This window comes from Monodelphis domestica, chromosome 2 (genome assembly GCF_027887165.1).
Source record: "Monodelphis domestica isolate mMonDom1 chromosome 2, mMonDom1.pri, whole genome shotgun sequence".
Taxonomy (NCBI): domain Eukaryota; kingdom Metazoa; phylum Chordata; class Mammalia; order Didelphimorphia; family Didelphidae; genus Monodelphis; species Monodelphis domestica.
In genome coordinates this window covers 306,038,092-306,062,261 of record NC_077228.1, presented here as the reverse complement: position 1 = coordinate 306,062,261, position 24,170 = coordinate 306,038,092, and the positions used below count along the sequence as shown (strand labels likewise).

General features: G+C 34.1%; 1 protein-coding gene across 46 annotated transcripts in view; it reads left to right on the top strand.

Annotated features, from left to right (window-relative positions):
- DST (dystonin) overlaps window positions 1-24,170 on the top strand; it is a 612,681-nt gene that overhangs the window by 520,827 nt on the left and 67,684 nt on the right. For all 46 annotated transcript variants that reach the window (XM_056814337.1, XM_056814311.1, XM_056814295.1 and 43 more), the window contains 8 exons: window positions 2,151-2,312; window positions 3,857-4,027; window positions 9,260-9,426; window positions 12,560-12,719; window positions 13,928-14,254; window positions 14,655-14,739; window positions 15,558-15,799; window positions 16,743-16,949. In XM_056814337.1, the coding sequence (XP_056670315.1) occupies window positions 2,151-2,312; window positions 3,857-4,027; window positions 9,260-9,426; window positions 12,560-12,719; window positions 13,928-14,254; window positions 14,655-14,739; window positions 15,558-15,799; window positions 16,743-16,949 (1,521 nt within the window). The remainder of the gene's footprint in view (window positions 1-2,150; window positions 2,313-3,856; window positions 4,028-9,259; window positions 9,427-12,559; window positions 12,720-13,927; window positions 14,255-14,654; window positions 14,740-15,557; window positions 15,800-16,742; window positions 16,950-24,170) is intronic.

The window sequence follows — 24,170 nt, the reverse complement described above, 5'->3', positions numbered from 1 at the left end:
TATTCCTCACTACTACATTAATACTTACTCTGATCGTTCCTCTTAACATTTTTTGTCTAATTTGTGGGAAAGACTAATCTTTTGTCTGATATTTTTATCATTTGTCATTATATAAATGTATTTCTCTTTGAAATTTCTAGGCTTACCAAAGTTGTCTTAATTTCTAGTTCAAAATGTTTTCCTTCAAGTAAATATTTTTCTTTTCTTCTAAGTCAGTAGTGAATAATTTTTGTTTTCTGTTTGATTTTGTTATTTAAAAGCATTTTTTAAAAGTGCCTTAATATCCACATAATTATACCTATATCTATATTGATATGGATGTTTCTAAATAACTTGTGTCTGCCTCAGCTTCATCTATAATACAGGGAAAATAATAGCACTTGATTTCCAGGGTTTTTATGAGAATAAAAGAAGATAATATTTGTAAAGCCCTTGACTTTACCATAAATCACTGTGTAAATGTTAGTGAAGCTTATTATTATTATTAAATTTCTGATTTAATATTTTTATTTTATGTTAAAGACTGAGGAAGTGTTGGTAGCATAGGGGGTGTCTTCATGTAGTTTTAAGCTTTTGGAATACCATATATACTCATCTGTCTTTCCCCCCTTTTTTGCTCTTCCCTATCTCCTCCCAACAGCCCTTTTCCCACTGTACCCCAGTAGAGACAAGGAGAAATATACAGTTCTATAGATACAGGAGCAGTGGGGACATCAGGCTGATAAAGAAAAGTGGTGGTAAAACCAGAGTTTGCTAATGTACCTGGATGATCTGCTTTTTCACTGATATGTAGGCCTTGATCTCAGATAGAGAAATGAGCGCAAGAATTAGCCAATTGTCATCTACTGTAATTCACTTCTGGAGCAGTATCTTAGAGGCACAAATGTATTTTGTTTAGGATCCTTCCAAACCTTTGGCTACCTTTCTTTGTCTTCATTTGTTTGTTATGGCAGCAAAATGGAATTTATTAGCTGTTTGATGCAATATGCAGGTCACTAAAACCTCTGAGATTCAATTTTGTCATCTGTAAAATAGGAGAATAGCTATCCTACCTACCTTATAGGATTGAATTTGAAACTCAAAAGAGTTAGTGAATGTAAAAGACTTTGCAACTCTCTTTGGATGTTGCAGTACCCATATGCTGAATCTGGTGACTGACCTCAGAACCTTATCTGCCTCCTTCCTCTCAAATTAGCCTCAATTTCTGTTGAAAGTCATTTTGTGGCCATAGTTTAAGAATCTGTACTTGTACTCAGTTTTGTTTCATTTTTTAAACCCTCAACTTCTGCCTTAGAATCTAAGTACTGGTTCCAAGACAGAAGAATTGTGATTTAAATACTATTTTAGCAAAAAATAGAATTATAGTATTATATACTGCCTTTCCTTCCTTGCTCCAGCTTTCCACTAGATGCCAGGATTTTTATAACAATATCTTTCCAATGCCAACTCCCCCTGCATAGTTTTCTTTAATTTAGAACAAGTGATTTTTATATTCATTTTAATTATATCGAAATTGGGGTTACATGACTTGTCCAGGGTCACACAGTAAGAAAGTGTCTGAAGTCGGTTTTGAACCCAGGACCTCCTATGTCCAGTCCTGGCTAACTATCCACTGAGCTACCTCAGCCCATTACTCAGATTTTTATCATTTTGGCACCCTTTTCTAGTATTCATCTTCTAATCACTTTTCCTCTGCTTTGAACCAGCCACCATTCTGTTTTCAGTCAATTAATTCTACTCATAACATACAGGCCTAAAGATTTTCCCAGAGTCACACAGATGATAGATCATGAAGTCCCTCAAAATCTTTACTCTCTAGAAAACTTGGAAAGCAAGGCTCGTGGGATAGCAAAAGGAGTAATGCATTTTTTTGTTTTTCTTTATAGTTAATGATATCTATATTCCCAAATTCTGGTAATATATATTCTTGCATTTAGTTCAGCTTTCATGGCATTTAATTGGTTTTATGTGGATGGGTTGTTATTGGCATCTGTTCAAAGAATGCCCCCACACTGATGGGATCTTTTGAGAGTTAATTTTGTAAATTGTTGCAGGTAGTGATTTTTAGCCTTTAAGAAAGGAAGAAAATAAATTTATGTATATTTTAATATATCGTGGTTCACACTACTATTAATATTGTATCCCCCCAGGCTTTCCAGAAAGAGGAGATCGAATCTTTACAGGCTAAACAACAAGAAGTCAATTGGTTGGGTCAAGGCCTTATTCAGAGTGCTGCAAAAAGTGCCAATACTGAGAACTTGGAACATGATCTCGATGATGTTAATGCACGGTGGAAAACCCTTAATAAGAAGGTAGTTTTATTATTTATTTTGATTTTTAATAACAAGACAATTTTCGCATTTATAGGAATTTTTGAAAAGTCTTTATACATTATCATGAGTAGGAGAAAGCAGAGGGGGAAATGTTCATTATTGTAGAGTGCTAAATTTGGAAACAGGAAAATGTGGGTCCAAATTAGCCTCTGACTTGAAATAACTTGTGTCTTTATATAAGTCTTTTAACCTCATTTGGCTTCAGACAACTTTCTAAACTATAAATTTCAGAGAGTTAAGGTCTACATGGGCAGTAAGAGTTCCCCCCACCATTGAAATCATAGCTCCTAGATTTATTAACATAAGGAATAGCTTCAAGATTAGTTACTCCGAACTCTCAAATTGTTCACTTGTTTCTATTCCCAAGAAATATTCAAATTCAAGCCTTTTTTCATTTGACAAATCATAGTTTCTCCCAATCCCCAGCCTGCACATGATTTTCTGGAAATTCTTAAGATATTAACTCTGTCCTCATAACTATGAAGAAAGTAGCAACCATAACAAAGCTTTATGGTCAGTGATATTACTCTGTAAAAGCACCAAATAGATAGGAAAACAGAGATATCAAAATTATTTTTCTGTGGAATTTTATTCTAACAGACCACACCATCCCATTTTTCATCCTCATCAGGACTTGTAGTCATCAAAAACTTTAATTATTTTTTCCCGTTATTTGTATCTGAAATGCACTGACCAGATGTTTAACAACAATTTATTTTTTTACCTAAAAATGTGTTTTATAAATTTAGGTTTAAAATAGAAATTTAATCTTAAAATATATTTCAAATAGTTTTATGTTTAAAACATAATTATACTTATTTTAAGACATTTAAATGTGAATATGTTTTGAATATATTTAAATTTAAGATATGAATTGAAACTTAAAGAATATTTTCAGTGGTCAGTTCAGATATAAAAGTAAGTTAATGGGGTATTTTTCCCTTAGAAATACAGTGCCTCCAAAAGGAAATGGGCAAGGGACTAGTGATATTTGAGTTGCTTGGGAACTCCACTGAGTATCTTTCTGAAGAAAGAACTATTTTATTCAGTGTAAGATAATGCTGCTACTTTGTAATATATTCGGGATTTTTTGTCTACTTAGAAATCTTATGTTTTCTTTTGTGATATTGTGTAGAAAATAAAAACTAATATTATGCTAATGATATGTTGTTAAGAATGTAACAAAATTCAATTGTCTTCAGTGGCTTTAGAATATATGAATCACTGCTAATTATAAACTTATTTGGAATTCCCAAGTTATTGAAAATATACCTTATTTCTTTAAATCTTAATTTTTGCTTTGCATTATATTGCAAATATAATGAATTATAAGATTGCGCTTATTAATCTTGTAAACCATCACTTAATGATTTTTTTATATTTAAATAGATAAGTATTCCTTTTCCAAATATGAATAAAATTTGAGACAAAGGGAAAAATATGGAAAAATGTGGTAGGGGAGAAAAAAACTGTTATTTCCATGAAATAAAGAAATAAATGGTTGAATGTCTTGCCCTCCTTAGGTTGCTGAGCGAGCAGCTCAGCTGCAAGAGGCTTTGCTCCACTGTGGCAGGTTCCAAGATGCTCTGGAATCTCTGCTTAGCTGGCTAGCTGATACTGAAGATCTTGTAGCCAATCAGAAATCCCCATCTGCTGAGTTCAAGGTGGTGAAGGCTCAGATACAGGAACAAAAAGTAAGTAACCATTTTTTTTTCACTTTTTCTGTTTCAACAATGAGAATAGATTTCAACATGTGGATGTCTATAATATTGATGTTTGAATATTTTTTTCTGTCTGAAATCTAAGTAATGTAATAGGTAATATATGGATCAGATACCCTGTCCTTAAATATTACATTATATTTCTTATATATACATGTTGCCTCCATGAATGTAAACTCCTTGAGGGCAGGAACTGTTTGATTTTCATGTTTGTAACCCTCATTCATAGCAGAATACTAGGCACATCATAATTGCTTGGTGATAATTGAGTAAAAGAATAACTGTTTAGCCTGGAGAAGAAAAGAATAAAAATAGAGGAGGCACAGTAACTATCTTCAAGTATTTGAAGGGCTTGTGTATGGAAAAGGAATTAGACTTAATTCTGCTTGGTCCCAGAGTACAATCAATCAATTAAAAAACATTTTATTAAGTGTCTACTTTCGGTCTTGCAGTCACTATGTGAAATGCAAGGATTATAATAAAAATAAATAGAGCTTGGCTCCCAAGAACATATATTCCTTCTTGGAATAAGGCATAATAATTGTATCTGATAGTTTCACAAGAGATTAGCAATATAATCATGGTATATCTGAATCTTCATGCAAAAAAGTGTTGGTCTTGGTGTACAAAGGATTTTAAAATTCTGATTATTGCTTTAAAATAGGGTTGAATTTGCTAGGTAAGTTCTTTAATAATACTATAATTCTCTGTTGGTGAAGATGTGGCACACATACCCCAGCATGCTGGAGAGGTTGCTCTGTTCCCCCACTCCACCATGCTACACTTCCAGCAGACCAATGTGAGCACTTCCTCCCTCTGCTCTCTGGAGTAATGGGGGGGGGGGGGCTCACAGGTGACTTGAATGGTACAATTTGGGCACACAATTTCTAAAAGGTTTGCCAAAGCTTCGGTATAACTGATCCTTCAGAACTCCTATATAATTATTTAGCTTAGTGGCATAGTTTTCCCTATAGCATATATTACTAAGTAGGGTTAGGGATTTAAATCACTTGATCCAAGACTGCGAGAAAAGAAATTTTAATTTATAAAGCAAAACCTTTGGAATTAATCTTTTAGAGAGATGTTAGCTACATACTCTTGGTAGCAAAGATTAATGAAACAAAACAACTTATATATAGTTGGGTTCCTATTTCTACTTAATTAAACTTATTACTTGTTATGTTATTTACTCAAATTCTTGCTATCTTACTAGACCTAATAAGGGCACACATTAAAAATCCTTTACATTTTAATGCCAGGCCTTAACTTATGTAGAACATATGAGAACAGCTTACCTGATTTTGCATTATATTTCTGAATTAGCTGTCTTTCCCCTTTATCCACATTTGTCATTTGTTCACCAGATAATTGCCTTTAATATGTTTTCTCTATAAGTTACAAGGATTATTTTCCTAACTTATTTTTGTTTTTTAAATAATGTGGGATTTTCTTTTGTTTGGGGTTGGGGACAGAAAGGTACAATACCTAGAGTGCTGGGTCTGAAGTGAGGAAGATGAGTTCAGATAATTGCCTAAGATTCTTAGCTGCTTAATCCTGGGCAAGTAACTTAATTATGGTTTACCATAGTTTCCTCATCTATAAAATGGGGATAATTGCACTTACCTCCCAGAGTTGTTGTTGAGAGGATAAAATGAGAATATTTATAAAACACTTAGCACAGTGCCTGGTAAATATAATAGGTGCTCTATAAATGTTAGCTAGTAGTAGTAGTGGTGGTGGTGGTAAAGTACCTAGCATAGTGATATAGTAGGCACCATATCAATGTTAGCTATTATTATTATTATTATTATTATTATTTTCTGCCTCCAGAATGAAGCAAGAGAAAACTACTAGCTAGTAACTTCCCAAAGCCTTGATCTTTTAACTACCAAAAAAGATTACAGATTGCCAGAGTTAGCAGAAACCTCAAAGGTCAGCAAGTCTAACTCACCTATACCTGAAGTTATCTTCTTTACAGTTTCCTTGAAGACAGTGAAGGGAGAAACCTACTATCAATTACTAAATTTTCAAACAGTTATTAAATACTAACCATATGACAAGGTCTAATGTTAGAGGATAGAAAGAAAGAAAGAAAATAGTTCCAATTCTCAAGGAATTTATATTCTAATGGGGAGACAACATGTAAATAAATGAGGTTTATATAGATATATAAAGAGAGTATTTAAATGGAAGATATTAGAGGTGGAGATACTGGCAACCAGGGCATAGGAAAGTGACTTTTGAGATTAATTTTAAAGGATGGCAAGGATTCTAAGATAAAGAGATGAAAAAAGAGAACATTCCAGGTGTGGGGAATAGCCAGTGCAAAAGCATAGAAACTAGAGACAGAGCATCCTGTATGAAGAACAGTAACACAATCACCATGGCAGACCATAAGGTAGACAGGTAGAGAATAATGTGTAAGAAGACTTAAAAGAGACCCATGGGACCAGTTTGAAAATTCCAAAAAGAGGAATGTCCAGTGGTATTTGCTGATTAGAGACAAGAGTTGAAGCCATTTACAAATTCTGGTTATATAGGTATATCAGTCATTTGCATAAGGATGACAATGAAATCCATAGGAAGTTGGTGAGAGATTACAGATAGAGAGGAGAAAGCCAGGGACAGGAAACTGGGGGACATGCACACACAGTGGGCAAGGCATGGGTGAAGAATCCAGCCAAAAGACTAGAGAATGATCAGACAAGTAGGAGGAGAGCAAAGAGAACAATATTAAAAAAAAAGAACCTAGAGTTGAGACAGGTGTACAGAAGAAAGTGGTCAACAATATGAAATTTAGATAGGCCAAGAAGTATGAGAGCTAAGGAAAAAGCCATTAAATTAGTTGTTTATTTGGTCATTGGTAATGAGATGAGCAGCTGGATGGCTCAGTGGATTGAGAGCCAGGTCTAGAGATGCAGGTCTTGGGTTCAAATCTGACCTCAGATACTTCTGTGTGACCCTGGGTGGATCACTTAGCCCCCATTGCCTAGCCCTTATCACTCTTCTGTCTTGGAACCAATATATACTATTTTTTAAACCCTTACCTTCTGTCTTGGATATTGGTTCCAAGACAGAAGGTAAGGTTTTAAAAAAAAGAATGAGAGAAAAGAAGGTGAAGGCCCTGGATATATAGGATATATACAATTTTTATAATGAATGCACAAGGAGAAGAGTAATGAGGCAATGACTGGAAGGCATGGTGAAAGCTTTTTTTATCCTTTTTAAGAAGATTTTTTTAAAGGAGTGAGTAGAGCCTTAGATGTGTTTGTAAGCAGCCAGGAAGGAACCAATAGATAGTGATTCAAACATTCAAGTAAATGAGAAGACAGGATGATAATGGGGAAGTCTCCTTTAGAACATGAATGGAACCAAGTTATATATGAGAGGTTAACCTTTGACAAGGAGAAGAGGCACTTTGTCATCAAAGACTAGAGTGATGGAGGAAGCACAGTGAGGAATGATGTCAGAGAGAGATGAGTGGAAGAGAAGGGGAAAAAAGAACTTCATGGTAAATGGCCCTAAGATTTTTGGTGAAGTATAAGGAGAGATCCAACTGACATAGTGGAAGAAGTGTAGGAGATTGGGGGAGAGAAGAGAAGTCCTGGAATGGTCACTACAGTGACTGGGATGTAGGAACAATTATGAAGGCATAGAAATATTGTCTTGTGTCAGTGACATTTATGTAACATAGATTTTTAGTGGATAAATCAGTGAGATTTTGTGACTTACTCTAGCTCTGTCAGCAGCAAATAAATAGAGGAACAAAGTCATAGAGTGGTGAGGCTAATTCATATTTGGGTTTTGGCAAGGCAAGTAAGGTATCCAAGATGAGAGGATATAATTTATCTAGTTCACAATGGGACTGACATTGGAAAAGAAAGAGAGTGTAGCCAGAGCAGTAGTGATGACCTGTGAAAATTCTGAGCAGTTGGAGGGAACTGGAAGTTATGACAAGGAGAATATTAGAAGTTACATGGAATAATGATAGATAGGATAAAGGGATTTAAGTTCTCCAACATGGAAGGGGAAGACTCTTACATGGATGGCAAAAATCAATACAATGACCATCCCAATATGTCTGAGATAGCATAACAAAGAGTCTAGGAAGTTTGGGCATTTGAGGAAGCATCTACTTGATGAAGACTTCTAATGTAAGATCAAAGTTTGGGGTGGAGAGTATGAACTAGGTCTTCCAAATTCATTTGAGAAGAAAAGAGAATGTCTTGGGGATTGGTAATACTCAAACACTCAAAGAAGAGAGCCTTCTGAGCAGTGGAAAACAGAGTACAGAAATGGCAAAAGGCAGGAGCAAGGAGTGTTTTGAATTACCCACTGGGACTAGTGATTCAGAGTATGAAAGTTCAGTTGGTACTGGAAAGGGTGTCAGGGAATTCAGTATCATGAAGGAGCCAGATCTCAGTTTGTGCTAGATGGAAGAAGCAAGAGAAGAAGAGAACCAAAATGAATAATTTGCTAAACATAGTGTGAATTACTTAAGGATTAGATTGAATGGTGTTTTTTATAACTTAAAATTTTACTGTCTTCTGAATGCAAAGACTGAATTTTGATGAAGATTTAGCCTAGAAATCAGAGGTTTGAGAGTTTGTAGACTTTTAGAAGTAATTTAGTCCAGTTTCTTTATTTTTATATATAAAGGAACTTGGGTGTTTGGTTGTTAAATAATTACTTCAAGGTCACACACTAATAAGTGGTAAAGCTAGGATTTGAACACAGGTCTTATGAGTCCAAACTTAGCACGGTACCATGGTGCCATCCTGGATTCTGGTCAAAGATAATTTTAAAAAGAACCAAGCATTTTGGTTTTAGCATCACAAACATAAAATGACAGCTTTTGAATGTCTAGAAATACTGCAGCTTCCTAACAGCTAGATTTTGAATTTTTTCTGCTTTCAAAAAATTTAGCAACTATATATAGAATTCTCTAGACTTTAAAGTCAAAATTTAGTGGAGAATAGTGTTTTGAAGTAATTTATCAACCTTACCATAACTCAACAATGAATTTTTGCTGTTCTATCATATTAAAATAATAGGCTAGCCTTGAAAACAGCCTCCTATTTTCACTGTCCTCTGAAAAATATCAGATAAAAATGAACTGTCATTAGGGATATCATTTCCTTTTTATGTAGCTTAGTGTTGACACATTTGTTTCCTGATTAGTTATTTGACTCTTTCCCCCCCAAGCTTCTCCAGAGATTGTTGGATGACCGAAAGCCTACTGTTGAAGCAATCAAGACAGAAGGGGAAAAAATTGCAGCAGCAGCAGAACCAGCAGATAAAGTAAAGATTTTGAAACAGCTGAGCCTTTTGGATAATAGATGGGATGTATTGCTTAATAAGGCTGAAACAAGGTATTCAGAAATATTTTAGTATATTTGATAGTAAACAATAAAAATCATGCCAGTTTTGATTTATGTTTCTATTTAGTCCCTTAAGTGATTTATATATTTGTCTAATTCCCTTAGCAAGTCCTACAAAACGAAGAATTGTATTTTTCCTCTAATATTGCATAGTTCCTCTTTATATTTTCAGATATTATTGAAGCTCTATCACCACCATTAGAGAAAAGCTCTAATCTTGTATGTTGTAGAAAGCCATTTCCATTCCCTGGGTATAAGGACTTGGGGGAGAGGGTTGAGGGAGATGAGAGATATTCTGATACCACCTCAGAATTTAGAGGAAATTGCCTGAAGCTTTCTCCAAGAGGCCCTTTCTGTTCTTTTGAAAAACCTTTAGGAATTGTCAAAAAATTCTTTCTCTTCTGCTTAGGCACACCTATGGGATTTTGCTCTCTAGGGTGAAAGCCATTTCTCGAATTTGAAGAATGAGTGATCTGTATTGAGCTCCATTTTTCCTGAAATGGGATACTACTGAAACCCTCTACTCCTCAATAGAAGATTTAGAAGGATGAAAAAGGGGCCTTTGTATACATAATATCTTACCTTTTTTTTGGTGATTTATAAAATAATTTCTCACCAAATCCTTGCTATGTAGGGAAGATTGATGTTCTTATAATTTGCCATTTTTCATATGGGGGAAGTCACACAGAGTAGTGAAATAGCTAATCCAAGGTCATATAAGTAGCAAATATCAGACCTAAGAAACCTTATCCCATCACTTTTTTCTTCTCTAACATTTCCTTTCTACTTCAAATAGGTCCTATTTTAGTCATATAACAATCACAAAGCCAGAAGTAATCCCATTTCAAGAAGCCATTTATTTGTACTATTTGTGAGGAAGCAGAGGAAGATGAGTGCAATAATGAAAAATGGAAGCATCCTTCCAAACTTCTAATTCATAGTCCTTTCTGCTCACCATCCCTACTTAAAGCCATACTTTTTGACCATATATCTAGGAATATGAGTGGAAAGTCATGGCTAATCTAAAATTATGTGACATTAGAATTGGTAGAGGAACTATGGGAAGAGTACTTAGGGTCATTGAAAGTCTCAGATACTCCCTTAGTTCTTCTGGGTCATGTTCCCATTGCTCTACATTTCCATTATATGCTTTTATTTGTCTTTGTGACACTTCATAGTCAAACAAAAAAATATAGTTGCTCTTTATAGAATAATAATACTTTCTACTGTAATTCAGTAGATTTGTAATTTTTTATAAGCATACTCCAATGAATAACCCAGATAACAGTCCATTCAGACCTGCCTACTCTGATCTAGGTCATCCTATAAGTCTTCCTCTAGGTTATCTTCCGAGTATGTGGCTAACAGTGTGTATGTACATATTATATATATGTAGTAGTCCATCCTTTTCTCTTATGTGACTGACTCACATCTTTTCCTCTGGGCATGCTTTTATTTGTTTCATGGTATCTCCAATACTTTTTCATCCGGCAATCAGCTTACATCATCAAGTTCCATCTATGTGCTTCACCTAAGCACTATATTTTTTCCCTTAATGTCTCCCCAATCTGGTGACAATTATTTCTAAGTCATTATATAGATCCTTTTATTTTTCTGCTTTTGGTTTGATTAACCCAGTATGCCTCAAACTTTTAGATGTCTGTTTACAAATATGTGAAATTATAAATCAATCAGCTTTTATAAACATAAATGCAAATTATCTGGAAGTCAAGATAATACTTTCAATTTTGAATATGCAAAAATGAAGGAGCATGGAGAAGGAAACCAAAAATGCAGAAGTAGGCAGTAGTATTATTTTTGCAATTGAAAAGCAAAATGTATTTTTTCAAGTGGCAAAACACATTACTTTCAAAAATAGGTTTGACAGATGATACATTAAAAAAAACCAAAAATTTTAATTAGATTTTTCTAATGTCCTATTTGTATCTTAGAATCAATACACTCTATTGGTTCCAAGACAGAGAAGTGGTAGGGGCTAGTCTATTGGGTATTAGTGACTTGTCCAGTGTCATGCAGCTAGGAAGTATCTAAGGTCAGATTTGAACCCAGGACCTCCTGTCTCAAAGTCTGCCTCTCAATCCACTGAGCTGCCCCCTATTTCTCAATATTTATTTCAAACTTGCTTTTGAGCCATTTGAGGACTAGTTTTTCATCCTATATATATAATTCCCTGAAGATTACAAAAGAATTATCAGTATGAAAAGTAGTCCTAGGCAGAAATATTTAAGAGAATGTGAACTAAACCACTGAGATTAATTTCTGTCAATTCTCCATATGCCAGTGAAATTAATTTACTTTTGGTAAGACTTTAGGTTAGAATGGGACAGGGCTTTTAATCAACATGGATGTATTCTGTCATAACAAGTACAGATACACCATAACCTCAAGCCGAATTTAAAAGTGTACCACAAAGAATTCTTTAAATGCTCATCAGAATTCAAATTATGATTGCTTTAAATTTGGGTAGTATACCCTATCTTTCATTGTTAATTTTTCTTTATTGGGGAAAAAAACTGAAGATTTTATTTAAAAATTGAGCTAAATGCTTGATTTTTCAAATGAAAACCATGTGTACATTTACAACTTCAAAAATGTCCAAATTTGATATTTCTATCCTATTCTCTCATTGTCCCTTTTTAAAAAAAAGTTGTCTATTTTAACATGAGGTGTCATTTGCCATTTTCTGTAAATCTTTAAGAAATTATACACAGTAAGTATTCAATAAATGGTTGTTGAATGAATGAATGAATGAGGTTTCGTATCTGACTGAAGGCCAATAAATGCTCTAGCCATTTGAAATAAAAGTTTATCACTCATTTGAAGCTTGAATGAAATTCAGATAATTGTGTTTCCCCCTTAATTTGTTGATATAGAGGAATTGATATATGTTGTTCTTGGAATATTTAATTTCAGATTTATTTTAGGCTCATGTGAATTCCTGTATAACACTTGTACAAGAGTCACAAAGGGTAGGCTTTGTTATTTGGCTTATATTTGGCTTGGTTTATACTGAATTTTCATTTCATGACTGAAAATTTTCTTTGAGACTGCCAATACAGACTTCATCAAAGCATGACCTTAACCTCGCTTGGCATTTTTGTAGGAATCGTCAGTTGGAAGGGATCTCCGTGGTAGCACAACAATTTCATGAAACTTTAGAACCATTGACTGAGTGGCTCACAAGCACTGAAAAGAAGCTTACAAATTGGGAACCCATAGGAACCCAAGCTTCTAAGCTCCAGGAACAGATTGCTCAGCACAAAGTAAGAAAGAAACCACCCAGTAATAGGAATACGTTTTCATCTTTCTTTCTGTTTTTAAGACACTAAAGAACCCAGCATATATTGATCAACTGTATCATTTATTGATCTCATTATTTTCCAAGCCCTGTTCTTCCAACCTTGGCATCCTTTAGAATGTTAAAATCTTTTTTTTTCTTTCTTGCTTATTCAGACATTAACCACCTCCTGCTTGGACTATTGCTCTCGAATCTTTTTCCAGTTTGATTTACCCTCCATGCAACTACCAAAATGGTCTTACTCTAAAGCAGGGCCTTAGCTTGTCACTCTTCTACTCAAAAATCTTGTCTGTTGTCTCTGGGATAAACTATACACTCCTCTGCTTGCTGTTTAAATCAGACCATTGCAATTTAACTCCTACTTAATTCACATTATTGCCCTTCACATATGCTTGGCTTATTTACCACTGAACTAAAGCATCAGCATCTACCTCCATGCTTTTATGTACTCTGTTCCCATTACTGGAGGATGCTGCCTTCCTTGGGAAACCTCCCAAAGGGAATTCCCCTAGTTCTTAAGTGTTCTCTCTCTTTTTCAGTTTTTCTGATATTTACTTGCCTTTGTATATTTTGCATAACCCGGTAGAATGTAAGTTTCTTTAAGGCAGGCACTTAAAAATCTTTGTATCTGGATTGCCCAGCCTAGGAAAATAAAATAGCATTTATTTAGTGATTACTCTGAGCCAGACACTGTGCTAAGCACTGGTAGTATGAGTTCCAGCAAAAAGATGACAGCTCCTGCCTTAAAGGGTTTACATTCAAATATGGGAAGACAAAGGAGAGCTAAAAAGCAGTGTGTGGTAGAAGCTGCCTTCATGGAGGGTCCAGAGAGTGAAAAGCCACCGGAGGTAGGAAATAAATAAAAGATGTCCAGCTCAAAGGTGTCCTCAACGTGAAGCTTTCTGTGAGGAACTCACCAGAGAAGGGAGCTACTGGAACTAAGAGGGAACATTCAGGTTGAGAAGGCATCTTTTAAAGCATGATAGTGAAAGCTAGTCATAAGCAGAGTGGTAAGAATTAAGTCCACATAGCTACAAATACTTAATGATTATTTGATTTTATTATATGTTTTGTGCAAAACTTAATAAACATTTTATTATTTGGTTACATTTATTTTCATTTTTGTGCATTTTTTGTTATCTCCATTTTCTTTTTTTTTTTAACTTCACATAGGCCATAGAAGAAGACATCATCAGTCACAGTAAAACTATACAACAGGCTGTTAGCATTGGCCAATCTTTAAAGATTTTGAGCTCCAGGGAGGATAAAGATATGTTGCAGGAAAAACTAGACTCCTTTCAAGTTTCATACGTTGAGATTCAAGAAAAAAGTCACAGCAGGTCTAAGCTGCTCCAACAGGCATTTTGTAATGCTCAGATTTTTGGTGAAGATGAAGTGGAATTGATAACATGGCTGAATGAAGTTCATGACAAACTCAGCAAATTGTCAGTCCAAGATTACAACACTGATGGGCTATCAAAGCAACAATCTGAACTTCTGGTATTTTCGTTTCTTTTTTTTTCTTTATTAATTCATTTAGTTTTCTCTGTTTCCATTCTTTCTGTTACTTTATGTTTCTTTCTGATTCTTTTGAACATATTGACATATAGATACATATATTTATGAATATATGTGCACACTGCATATGATTATTAGTCATTGCAGTGAATATGAGTTGAATAAAAAGAGACTATAACAAATTATGGAATAGAGTGGAGTGTTGCTTAAAGTGGATTATTCTGTACCAATGAAAATAGTCATGAAAGAAGAGGAAAATAAGCCACCATCATGAATTTTATTCTTTAAATGTGTGAAATATTTTTCTAGTTCTCTGAGAGAAACTAAGGTTCATTTTGGATTTAAATTTTTGCCCAAATAAATGCTACTTACCTGTCTTTAGGCTCTACAAGAGGACATACTACTCAGGAAACAAAATGTTGATCAGGCATTGCAGAATGGTTTAGAGCTCCTGAAACAAACAACAGGTGAGAACTTTAAAGAAGCAAAACAAGAATGCGGCTATTATATTTCCATGGGTCAGTAAAGGACTTGAGGAAAAAAGAGATTAGCTTTGTGTTACTGGACCCACTCCTCCTCCCTATTTTTGTGGTGAATTCTTTAAAGATTATTGAAGGGTTTTTGGAATGTGATCTCATTTTGATTCTTTTCATCTCTCTTTAGTTCTCAATGACAAGTTGTATATATTATTCAGGATATAGTTATTTTTGTCAGAATTGTCATAGAAGTCCAGTACCAGGTTGGATTCCTTTACCTATTGTGAAGTCTAGAGCATAGGGTAGAGTATAGTGTTGTTTTTTTTTTTTTTAGTTTAGTTCTAAGACAAATACTTTGTTGAAGTCAGTTGATCAATAAAAGCTAGAATAATGTTATTAATATATACATGAATCCTAAATGGAAAATTACACAGATGTAGTTCAATGAGTTGATAGTATTGTATTAAAATATAAATTTGAATTTGGTTATAGTATTGTATTAAAATATAAACTTGTATTTGGTTATAGAAAAGTTAGCTTTTAACACAAGTTCTTTCTGGTTCAAAGATTTTTATTTCACCTATTAGTCCCTAACTGCTTTGGTATTTGGATTTTGAATGAGTCATTTGTTCTCTTAGAAAATATTGCATTTAAAGGAATTTAATATTTGGCTTAAACTAATATATATCTTCAGTAGAAAGAAAGAAAAAAACCTGCCTAGTACTTTTCACCAATACCAGAAGACCTTGGAAGAAGAACCTTTTCAAAAGTTTTGTTTTACTAGAATTAATAAGCCTTTTAATTTTTAGGTGATGAAGTCTTAATAATTCAAGATAAATTGGAAGGCATTAAAGCAAGGTACAAAGATATAAATGAATTGAGTTCTGATGTAGCTAAGACTTTGGAGAAGGCCCTGCAGCTTTCAGGACAGCTACAGTCCACCCATGAAAATCTTTGTGCATGGCTTGACAAAGTGGAGTTGGAATTACTATCATATGAAACACAGGACCTGAAGGGAGAAGCATTAGGCCGAGCACAAGAAAGACAAAAAGTATGTTTAATTCATATTTTTTTGTTTGTTATCTTTTTTATATTTGCTTAATAATGAAATAATAGTTATCTGGCTTAGTTGGTGATATGACTCCTAGAAAGAAAAATGCATGAATTGGCAGAAGGCCAACTTGTCTAAACTTTCAGAGGTCTAAGATTAGGATAGTTCTTTCTAGAATCATGCAGAAAACTTCAAAGATTGGGGATATTTACTAATAGTACAAGAGAAAGAGACTTATATGCTTTGCCTATGCAGTAAGATGTTCTACACTGACAAGACTTCAAAAAGAGTTACCAATTTGTTTTGTGAGATTTCTATTAATGCCCTATATACAAAACAAAATAAAATACTGTTAATCTGAGTATTTAAAAAAGCATTTAAAAACCCCAAACACTTAATATGAGGCTAATAAAAATGCCTTTGGTGAACTCTTAAGAATATTCCCAATCATATATAGATTTCTGTTAGATCTTTTCAAAGATGCTGGCTCTGATTTTTTCCCCCACTCCTGAAGTGTGTTCTCATTTAGGTAGAAAGAAGGCAAAGCATAATAGTTTTTGCATGAATATGATTTTATATGAATGATTGGATTGTTGGATAAATGCTGATCATCCCAGAGGATTATTTAATTGGGCACCAGTTTTTTTTCTTAACTTGTCAGATCAGCTTTTGGAGAAATAGACTTCCAGTATGCCAGTTTGCTTCTTTTGGGTTCCTAAGTTAAATACTGACATCTTGGAATCTTTAAGAATTAAAGGATGCAGTGCTGACAAAAGGAATATATTTAATTAGAAGAAATCTGATTTTCAGTTTCTGAAGTTAAATCAAAGGGGGGCCAGATGTAACCCAAATTCTTCAGTTTCATAGAACAGAATGGAAAAATGTGGGAGCTATGTGTGTTTAGGCCAAATATTTGTATATTTAGCTTAAATTCCCTTTTCAGGAATTGAAAAAAGAATCCAAGAGCAACAAACACTTAGTAGATGTCCTCAATGAAGTCAGCAGTGCTCTGTTGGAACTGGTTCCCTGGAGAGCAAGGGAAGGACTGGACAAAATGGTGACGGAGGACAGTGAGCGCTACAAATTAGTAAATGATACCTTAGCTCAGAAGGTTGAAGAGATTGATGCAGCTATACTGAGATCTCAGAAGGTATCTGTAAAAATGTTCTTTGTGCATTTAATGACAATGTTCCCTGAAATTTCTACTTGAACTAAGGTTTTGGTTAATAATATTTCCATTCATTTGTTCTGTTTCAATAGCAAAGTGAAGGTGGATTTAAAAAGAATTTGACTTAGCTGCTCAGATACAATAACAAAGCTAATCTGTACATTGTTGAAGTCATCTGTGTCATTTTTGAGTGGTTTATCCTTTCTGACACACAAGCTGGAAACATAAACTAAGGGTTTCAATCCAATACTGTTTGTTTTTATGTACTATTAACCTTATGCTTTTTCATTCTCAAAATATTGTTTCTATCAAAGAAAATTTACTTTGAATTAGAATATATGATTTAACCATACATTTACATGTAAGTTTTGAAAAGAGGTTTCTAAACAAGATAAAAATTGATGCCTTGATGTTGTCTTTTGCCAGAGAGTACTATGGAGGATAAGAGGGTGGGTGGAAAATTATAATCACTTCTGATTTATCTGGAAAATAATTATGTAAGGCACCTAGAGAGACAACCTATAAGCATTTCATAGTCTTCAGATTCTCCTAGGTAGCAGTACTTGGAGAACTAGAGGCAGTGATCAGGACCCTGGAAAAATAAGCATTTTTAAATGCCTTGATGACCTTTTCTTTGGATTCTGTGTGAATATTTACATTATGTCATCAGACTCTTACAAACATTCCATGTTAGAGCCAAAATAATATTACAATGTGCTTAAGAGAAGAGAGCTTTTGGAAAGTGTACAGCTAAGCCTTTGCTAACATTTCACAGTCTTATTCACTGGGCACTTCTTTCCAAAGTCAGAAAGAATCATGGCTTAGCTGAACTGACTAAATGGAAGAAAGGAAAATCTGAATGAATTCTGTGAGGTAGAACTTATTTTTTAAAATTGATTTACAGTTCCCAGTAGGATTGGCCATTTCATTTTAATGTTAATGGATTTATGAAAAGTGCACATGAGCATGCTGACAATGAAAGTCGTTGTTGAGGATACCAAGTGATTTTTTAAAATGATCAAAAGTGTTAAAATACAACCAAGGTCAAGAAGGACAAAGGCTAGGAAAAGGCTGCTGAATATGGCAATTAAGAAATCTTTGGTAATACTGGACTGGGCAGTTTCAGTTAGATGATAGAATTTGAAGTCAGATAGCAGAATGGTGGAAAGACAGTGATAAGAAAGGGTATGGTTGCACAGAGCATTAGTTTCCTTTCTCAAACAGGTTAACCACAAGGGGAAAAAGAAAGGGTGAACAAAGCAAATAATAAAAGTAAAATCAAGTGAGTGGTGTGTGTGTGTGTCTGTCTGTGTCTGTGTGTGCATGTGCGTGTGTTTATAAATGAAACTTGGGAATAGTTGAGGGAAAAATTAGACATTAGAGGTAAATTGGAAATCATAAGAGTCTGCTGGAGGAGATGGGAGTGGATGGGGATGCATATAGAGTGATTATTCTTAGAAAGAATGGCCACATCTTCATCTTCTAAAGCAGCGGTTCTTAATCTCTCAATTTGTAGCAATGAGAATACATAATGCATATCAGGTATTGACATTCCGAATCATAACTGTAGCAAAATTACAGTTTTGAAGTAGCCACCAAAATAATTTTTTGGTTTGGGGTCACTGAAACATGAGGAACTGTATTGCGGGGTCACAGCATTAGAAAGGTTGAGAACCACTGTTCTAAAGAGACTTCTAAAGAAAGATATATTGGACAGAATCGTCTGAATAATGTGACATGAGCAGGAAGGGATAAGGAAGATTTCTGAGTGAATTGCCTAAATTTTCTTTTTGGTGAATGATGAGATCAAGTCCTCATTTGAGAAGGGAAGGACAGAGAGATAAAATGATGGGATACAGTCTGAAATTCATTGTTACTCTTCTAGTAGTAACAATATTTTAAGCTTGTTGAAGCATACAAATATATAAATCATCATCATATGTATTCTATGTGCTCTTTAGCAAATAGAAGAAGCAAAAAAAGAAGAAAGTAAAGAGTCAGGTATATCCATTTATGTAAGATAATACAATTTTAATTTGAAAAAAAATTTTCAATGTTATTATTTTTTTTCTTTGCCTCATGGAGAAAAATACATACTTCAAATGACAAAATATATACAGTATCAACTGGTTTTTAAGAGGTATTCTTCAATTTTAATCCTTCTGGTATTAAATATACATACATATGTATATATTACTTCATTTTGTTTAGACAACACTAGGTGATGTCAATAAGACAAATAGTATTATCTTTATTTGACAAAAGGATGAAGAGACATAAGTGATTTGCCCAAAATCATATAGTTAGTTTTAGCTTTTAAAAATAAGACTGGGAGTTGTCTTTCTTCTGATTCCTATTTTAAGGCTTTGAGTATCTGTTAGATAAATTGCTTAGAAATTTCATAAAATAGCCTTCAGAATGAGAATCAGTACCCTAACCAGGGATTTTGTTACCACAAGCAAGCATCATGAAATATTTTCTCACTCAACTTTTTTTAAAACAACTTCAGTGTTAAGAGAAAGGAAAGACTCTGGAAGACAAGCATACTGTCTGCAAGAGACAGAGTCTCCTAAGATACCAACACCTAGAGGTAGAGTCTATCACCATTAGAGTAGTACTGGGAAAGATGCTGCTAAGATGGGAGAGGAGGGCCAAGCTACATTGAAAAGATGCTCACTTGTGGGGTAGCTGCTTTTTAAGTAGGGCCAGGGGGAGAGAAGAAGAGAGACTTATTATCTGGTTGGCCAAAAAGTGACAAAATTTTGGGTCACAACCTCTCTTGAAGGTTGTTGACCAAGTGGAGTTGCTTGAAAAATGAACAAATTTGTTCATGACTGACTACATTTTATCACTATCATGCCTTTTTTTTTTTTAATTTCTAGACTTACCAGTCTCAACTCTCTTTTAAAAGTGCTATTGGCAGTAGAAAGTCATGCTGTGGAAACTTTTTTCTGAGGATAAAAAAGCATAACTTCCTGGAAAGAGAATGAGGATTTCTTGATAAGATCATATATATGATGTAATTAATTAAAATAGCTAAAGAATCTGACTCAAGATTTACAGAGATTCCTATTCTGAAAATATTCATAAGGATAATCATCTCCTGAATGGAGGCAAAAATGAGAAGAGCTAGGCAGCACAGTAAATAACAGAGAGCTTCCTAGAGATATCTGCTACTGCCCAACCCATCAGGGCAGATGCCATTAGGTCTGAGCTAGGAAATATAAGCAATTTTGCATTCAAAACTGCAAACAAAAAAATGAGCTACTTTTTGTTTTCCTGTTTATTTCAATGCATATTTTCACCAAATAGGCTCTATGGAATATAAGGGGGTCCTTTTACCTTGAAGGAGGAACAAATAGATAAAGTTTATAAAGCTATAGTACTCTTAAACTGCTGATTTGTTTATTACCTGAAACCTTCTTAGAAGTATGACATGGTCAATTGTCGAATGATATATATTTCACAGACTTTCAAAATCTTGGACATCTTTCCCAATGACCTGACTAATTAGATTATTTATATGTCTTCAAAGTATCCCTACACATAATCCTCAAAATAAGTGGTACTAGAGTGGATTTTAACAAACAAGGCAAATAAACAGTTTATTACGTCTCTGGAGTAATAGGCCATGTGGTACAATGTAAAGAGGGCTGAAGCTAGGGAAACCTGGAATGAATTTTCAGCTTCCCTACTTATTCCTAGTAGGACAATGAGCAGATTTTTCTTTTCATTTCCTGAGCCTTTAGTTTCCACTTCTCAATTTCTTGTGATTTTATTTTTAAAAATGTATAGTGACATATTTTAAGGGAATAGAGTGAAATTTCAAGGCATTCAAGGAAATAGAGATATACTTTGATTCAGATTAGTCAGTGGAAAGAAAGTGGATTATAATCTGAATAACAAGAAGCAAAGAGGAAGGAAATTCTAATGAAAATAAAGAAATAAAAGCTTTGACTTAAGGAAAAGGGAGTTAAAAGGATGTCCTGTCCTGACACTATTGTACCTGTAAACACTTGAAGACAGATGGATTTATAGTTCTGTTCAAATTTGTTTAAGAAAATCTATTTTGGGGATAAATATTAAAATGATTAACAAAATTGAAAGGAGGTGCTACTGATTTAAAATCTTTGGATATTTTCAGAATAATTTCAAAAAGCATGCTTTTTTCTTTTTCTATGTTAAATTCCTAGTTAATTGTAAATCTATTTTACCTTTTACTACTGCCCCTGAAATTCTGAACTCAGGCAGAACAAAGACAGTTTTATCTGAGAAATTAATATTTCAGTCTACAATGTTTTAGGAGTAAGTATTTAAATGTATCATCTATATATGTTTCACTATATCACTTTCAGATAGTTTTAGTTAACTACTTATACAGGTCTAAATTTAATAATAAATAACAATCTACCAGGAATAAATTAGCTTTTATTTTTTACAAATCAAATAAATGAATTATAAAATGTTCTTTAGACTTATTTCCCAAGATATTAACTATACATGCTGAGATAAGTAATTTTGAATTTCATATGTTTATTTTCAAATATTTAAATAATCTGAGTAATTTGAAATGATAGGGCTAGGATAAAAAAAGCTTAAAATATGTTAAAGTTTAATGGGCTTACAAAGCCTATAAATAAAAATATTGATGTGATAACGTAACAGGCTAATGTAATCTTAGGCAGTCTTAATAGAGGTATAGTATTCAAATAAGGGATTTGATAGTGCCTCCCCCCATACCCTGCCAATAAGTCAATCAGTCAACTAAAAGAATTTATTAAATGGCTACTATGCATTTTGCTTAGTGATATAAAGAATATCAAAAGATAGCTATTGACTTTGAGAAGCTCACAATCTAATTGGGGGAGTTGACATGCAAACAACTGCACAGACAAACTATATAGAGAATCCACAGGAAATAATCTACTGAAGGGCGGGAGAGCACTAGAATTAAGATCAGGAAAAGATACATGTAGAAAGTAAGATTTTTGTTAGAACTTGAAGGAAGCCAGGAGATACAGATGAGGAAAACCTTTCTGGTATGGGGGACAACCATTAAAATGCCTGGAGTAATGAGATATAGTATCTTGTTTGAAGAACTTCAAAGAGGTCAGTGTCACTGGACTGAAGAATAAATGGGGGAGGGGGAGAGGACTGTAGGGATAAGAAGACTGGAAATGTGTGTATGGGGGGATTCAGATTATGAAGGATTTTGGATGCCAAAGAGGAGATATTTTGTATTTTAAACTTAGAGATGATAATGAGCCACTGGAGTTTGTTAAGGGAGCAGAATTGGTTAGACTCATGCTTTAGGAAATCACTTTGTTGAATGGAGGATGGACTTGGGAGATTTGTGGAAAATGCTGCCCTGCTCATAAACTGACTAAATGTGTTATATTTCAAATCTGCCTGACATTTTAGGTAGTATCTTTTAAAAAGTCAAATCCTTACCCTTCGTCTTAGAATCAATACTGTGTAATGCTTCCAAGGCAGAAGCATGGTAAGGGCTAGGCAATGGGGGTTAAGTGACTTACTTGCCCCAGAGTCATAGGGCTGAGAAGTTTCTAAGTCCAGATTTGAACCCAGGACCTCCTGTCTCTTGGCCTGAATCTCAATCGACTGAGCCACCTACCTACCCCCTACAAGGATCTCGACAAACTGAATCCTACAAAATTTTAGATACCTCATGGTGGTATTAAAGTCCACTCTGGGTTCTCAAAGACTTTCAAGGTATAACACAAGATTTGAAAAGTTCGGTAATGCTCAAAGGCTTCAAGTACAGTTTAGATATAGAGAATACAAGGTCATATGTATATTTTAACACACTTTGTTTCCTGTGAAGGGTTGCTGAAAAGAAGTGGTGTCAAAATGACATCAAGGGGATATATGACAGTAAGCCAATTGGTCATGGAGTGAGGAATGAGCTCTAGGCAGTTAGCATATTGAATAGATTCCCCTTAGTTTCATTAGTAGAAAATGTATAGAAGTATATATACAAGAGTCTCATAAGAGAAGTCATGGATAAGTTACACCATGAGGATCACAGGAGGTCACAGGTCCATCAAAGTATTGAGAACTTATAGTGTGTGTCCAGAGGAAAACAATGGAGATGGTGAATGAATCTGAAACCATGTCAATAGAATGGTTAAAGCACACAGAAATATTTTATCTTGTAGAAGAATTTGTGTTGGGAGTAGGGAAATAAGGACTTGAATATTTATGGGTTCATGATGTGAAAGACTTATTATTTTTACTCTTGGCTTTTTATGGAGAAAACTGGAACCAATAGATGAAATTAAAAAAAAAGGTAGATAACTGTTTTAGTATAATGAAAAAAATCTTAATTGAGAATTGATGGTAGCACAGTGGATAGAGGGTTGACCCTGGAGTCAGGAAAACTTGAAAAATATTTTCTTCAGACCCTTACTAGCTATTGTTTGATCCTGCACACATCACTTAAAATATGTTTGCCTCAGTTCTCTCATCTGTAAAGTGTAGAAAATAAGTAATATCTACCTCAGAGAGTTCCGGTAAGGGTCAATGAAATAATATTTGCAAAAGGCAGTTGGCACAGTGCCTGGCATGTAGCAGGCAATCTTTTCCTTTCCCCTCTTGCATTTAGAACTCCTCTCAACTTGACCCTTAAATGTCACTTGTTTTGTTCAGACAAGACTAATAACCATTTGCTGATGATGTTGTGGAGGGGAGTAATTCCTTAGGTAGGAAATGGATTAAATGGGTTCTCTGCTCCTTTCCAACTATGATTCTTTCACGTGATTTTCGATCAATAATAGTTGGTTCATAGCATTAAAAGAAATGTTACCTATATTTTAAAGGACTCATTTGTTTGATCCATTAAGAGCACAGTTTTGAAAATTACTTAAAGAAATCACATTTTCTAAATTAGTGGGTTTCATCTGAATATATAAAGTAGTCATCATTCCACATGACTTTTCTTTTCACTACCCATTACTTTAATAATTTTTAGTGGGGAAAATATATGGTAATTAAATTAGCATTTCCCCATATAAAAAGGTAAGGAATTTTTTTATTATTTCAGCATTTTCTTTTACTAAAACCAATAATTGCTTTAGCAAATAAGCTTTTTTTCTTAGCTTTCTATTATCAATTTGGATCATATAATTTTAACATCTCCTTGGGCTAGTTCCTTGAGAAAGCTAGTGAATATTAAATAAACATTAA